This window comes from Octodon degus, unplaced genomic scaffold (genome assembly GCF_000260255.1).
Source record: "Octodon degus isolate 3935 unplaced genomic scaffold, OctDeg1.0 scaffold00144, whole genome shotgun sequence".
NCBI classification, from domain to species: domain Eukaryota; kingdom Metazoa; phylum Chordata; class Mammalia; order Rodentia; family Octodontidae; genus Octodon; species Octodon degus.
Window position 1 is genome coordinate 6588732 of NW_004524720.1, and position 3798 is coordinate 6592529.

Consider the following 3798-nt stretch of genomic DNA (forward strand, 5'->3'; position numbering starts at 1 on the left):
GGAAGAGATTGCTGGGGAATCTGTGACTTCAGGTAAGGCTCTGTACCTGAGTGTCCCATGAGGTACCTTTCTGCAGGGCCCTGGGAGAGCTGGAACTGACTGCGCCCTGGACTGCGGCTCTGGGATAGGAAGGGTCAGCAAGAATGTTTTGCTGCCAGTTTTCGACAGAGTGGAGCTGGTTGATATGATGGAGTCTTTCCTACTTGAAGCCCAGAACTACCTGCAAGGCAAAGTGGACAAGGTAGAAAGTTACCACTGCTTCAGCCTGCAGGAATTCACACCCCCCTTTGGGAGATACGATGTCATCTGGATTCAGTGGGTATCGGGTCAGTCCTGCATGGTGTTGTCTGCGTCCTTCCTTGCTTCTCCACTACAAGAGAAAACACTGGGGTGAACAAAGACACGGGAGGCGATTAGCTTATTTATTCTTAATGTCCTAGGTACTGTGAGACCTCTCAATAAGTTTGGTCCCCAGATTTTACTCTTAGCTTTCTCTGTACAAGCTTAACAAGTAAATTCCATGTATAGGGATGGAGTGAGTACCTTTGGACCAACTTAAACCTTTGAAGAGATAAACTTAAACATTAAACAACTGAATCCAAGAATGGTTAATCTCCATTTATTGGCAGAGCTAAACGTTCTTAGATTTCAATACCCAGGAAAGAGAGTGCAGTGCGTTTGATTGATGTGGTGATGGTGGTTGGGTGTTTTTGGCTTGCGTTATTTGTTTGTTTTGTGTATGTACACCATGGAAGAATGATATTAGAGCTGGGCTGTCCAAGAGACATAAAGGGACCCATGTGATGGACAGTATCTCGTGTCTGTAGAAGATATTTATCTTTCTGTCTAAATTTCCAAAGACCCCTGCAGCTAAAGCAATTTAAGGTATGTGTGGTTGGGGAAGCAAATAGCCAGGCTTCTGATTCTGAGTCCTGTATTCTCTCCTATTCATCTCCCTCCCTCCTCTTATTTCAACTTGCTTTTCCCCTGCTTGGCCCCACCTGCAGGGTATTTAACTGATAAGGACCTGCTTGCATTTCTTTCCCGGTGCCGAGATGGCCTGAAAGAAAATGGCGTCATCATACTGAAGGATAATGTGGCACGGGAGGGCTGTGTCTTCGACCTCTCTGACAGCAGTGTGACTCGAGACATGGACATCCTCAGGACCCTCATTAGGAAAAGTGGGCTGTTGGTGCTGGGCCAGGAAAAGCAGCAGGGCTTTCCAGAGCAGTGCATTCCTGTATGGATGTTTGCACTGTGCCGTGATGGACTCTCCTGAGCAGCACTGAGAGTGGACAGCCACACTGGGCAGTGGTGCTTTGGGAAAGGATGCCACCTCCAAGGTGCCTCTTGAAATGCAAAGAGGGATGGAGTGAAGGGAAGGGATACAATGCATGTTGGGAAATGATTGATGATGTGGTGTGTACAGGTTTTTGGTGATGAACTAATATGCACACTTGGATGTGCACACTAATACTCTGTGCATATTCTAAAAAATGGAGTGAAACATCAGGAAGAATGCTTTAAGAAACAGCTTATAGAATTGAAAAAAAGATCACACATAATCAACAGGATTTTGTACAGCAAAGGAAACAATTGATAGAGTGAAGATACAACCTACCAAATGGAGAAAATTTTTTCAGCTATTCATCTGACAAAAGATAAATATAACCCAAGAAGTTTAACTCCAAAAGAACAGGAAATCTTACTCAATAAATGGACAAATGAGCTGAGCTAGTGTTTCTCAAATGAAGCACAAATGCACAATATATACATGAAACGATGCTCAGTATCTTTAGGCATCAGAGAAATACAAATGAAAATTATATTAAAATTCCATCTGACATGTCAGAATGACCATTATGAAGAAAACAAAATAAATGCTGGAAAGGATTCAGGGAAATGACTGGTGATATAGCTTAGTGGTCTAAAGTGCCTGCTTAGGCAAACTTAGGCAAGCGCAGGGATCGTGGTTTGATCCTTGGCATCACATGCCACACCAGCTCTGAACATGGGGCAGGCTGAGCTATCCACAAAAAAGAAAGGATTCAGGGAAAAAAGCAACCCTTATACCTTGGTGGGAATGGACTCTACTAGAGCCTTTCTGCAAAACAGTATGGAGATTGCTTAAAACACTAAAAGTAGAACCATATGACCCAACTATACCACTCCTGGATATACACCTAAAAGACTGAAGCCAACATACTATGGAGATGCTATCTATGTTTATTGTGGCATTATTCACAATGGCAGGTTATGGAAGCAGGCTAGATGCCCTTCAAAGAATGACTGGATAAAGAAAATCTGATATATGTACCTAGTGGGGTATTCTTTAGCCTCAGTGAAAAATGAAATCATATCACTTGTAGGAAAATAGATGGAAACAGAGGACATCATGTTAGGCAAAATAAGCCAGACTCAGAAAGACAAACATTGTATGTTTTCTCTCATATGTGGAATCTAGCAGTGGAAAGCTAACATGAAAGCAGAAGGGGGAATATTGAGGGAGAAGCAGATTGCACGGAGGGCGATGGGCACTGAGAGGGTAACAAGGAGGTAGATATGGTTGTGAAATAGATTATTGGAATATATGAAAAGTTAAAAAGAAACCACTATATTGTTCAATTAATATGTGCTAATAATAATAAAGAAAGAAATTCCTTGTAACCTGAACTATACAAGTGAGCATGGAAAGGAGAAGCACATATCATAAAATTGTCTAAGTCATTGGCACTTTGTGCTATCCAGTAGTGCAGGACGGATGAAAAAAATCTAGACCACTTTGGTACCCTTTCCCTGAGGGGCTACTACTTCCCTTGACCAAGCATTTTTCCCTAATTAAGAATACACACGTCTCATGAGCTTGTGAAAAAAAGCCTAGGAATTTTGTCTTATTCCTTCTTTTGGGGAGAAAGGATATGCTTTCACTTTCTATTTCGGGTCCATTTTATTACCCAGTGATGTAATGTGGATGCAATTTGGTAACAAGCCTACATCAGAGTGGTGGAAAGTATCTCCTTCCAGGAGAAACACGCTGTATCCTGAGGTTTCAGCCTTGAACTTAAAAATAAATGGCACTGATAATCTAATTTTAGCCACTGACTTCAGCACTGCCTGCACCGCAGCTGCTCTTGGATCTTTGACTGAATGAACATACATGTATCGGAAAGAGATTTGCCAAAGGAAATGGACAAGGAAGTGACCAACTGAAAATCGATCCAGCTGCAAGAGTAGGATTGGTTTAATTAAAAATAAAGTACTGCTCTGCCATAAAGGAGGATGAACTTCAGTCATTTGTAATAAAATGGATGCATCTTAAGACTCTGATGTTACGTGAAATAAATCAGATCTACACACTTCAATATCACATGATTTCTCTTATATGAGAAGCCCAAAGTAATTTAAAGAGCAAAATGAAAGATTACTAATAGGAAACAGGAAGATAGAACTTTTCCAAGAGACAGAGGGAGAGGGCAAGGAGTGCTGGAGAAAGGGATGAAAAAGACTTATGATATGTTTGTGTATGAACTGACTCCCCACGATGAGTGTACTCATTATGTATTTCAAACATGTACTAATAAATTTTTTAAATCTCAAATATTTCAAAAATAAAAATCATTTTCATTAGCACAACATTTAAACATTAAATATCTTTGTGTTGCAGCACTTATTTGTGGTTTGAGATATACTGAGTCTTACATGAAATTTAAGGAGTCAATTAAGACAGTCTATTGCATGGCTCTGCCATCATCATGAGAACCATATTTCTAAGTCATAGCTCTAATTTAAGAAGAAAAC

The 3798-nt window shown here is 40.7% G+C and overlaps 1 protein-coding gene across 1 annotated transcript in view; it reads left to right on the forward strand.

Moving 5' to 3' along the window:
- Mettl11b (methyltransferase like 11B) overlaps positions 1–1980 on the forward strand; it is a 24578-nt gene extending 22598 nt beyond the window's left edge. Inside the window, exons 3-4 of the mRNA XM_004641860.2 lie at positions 77–326; positions 1008–1980. Of these exons, the coding sequence (XP_004641917.1) occupies positions 77–326; positions 1008–1279 (522 nt within the window). The 3' untranslated portion in view covers positions 1280–1980. The remainder of the gene's footprint in view (positions 1–76; positions 327–1007) is intronic.
- The last annotated feature ends 1818 nt before the right edge of the window (positions 1981–3798 follow it).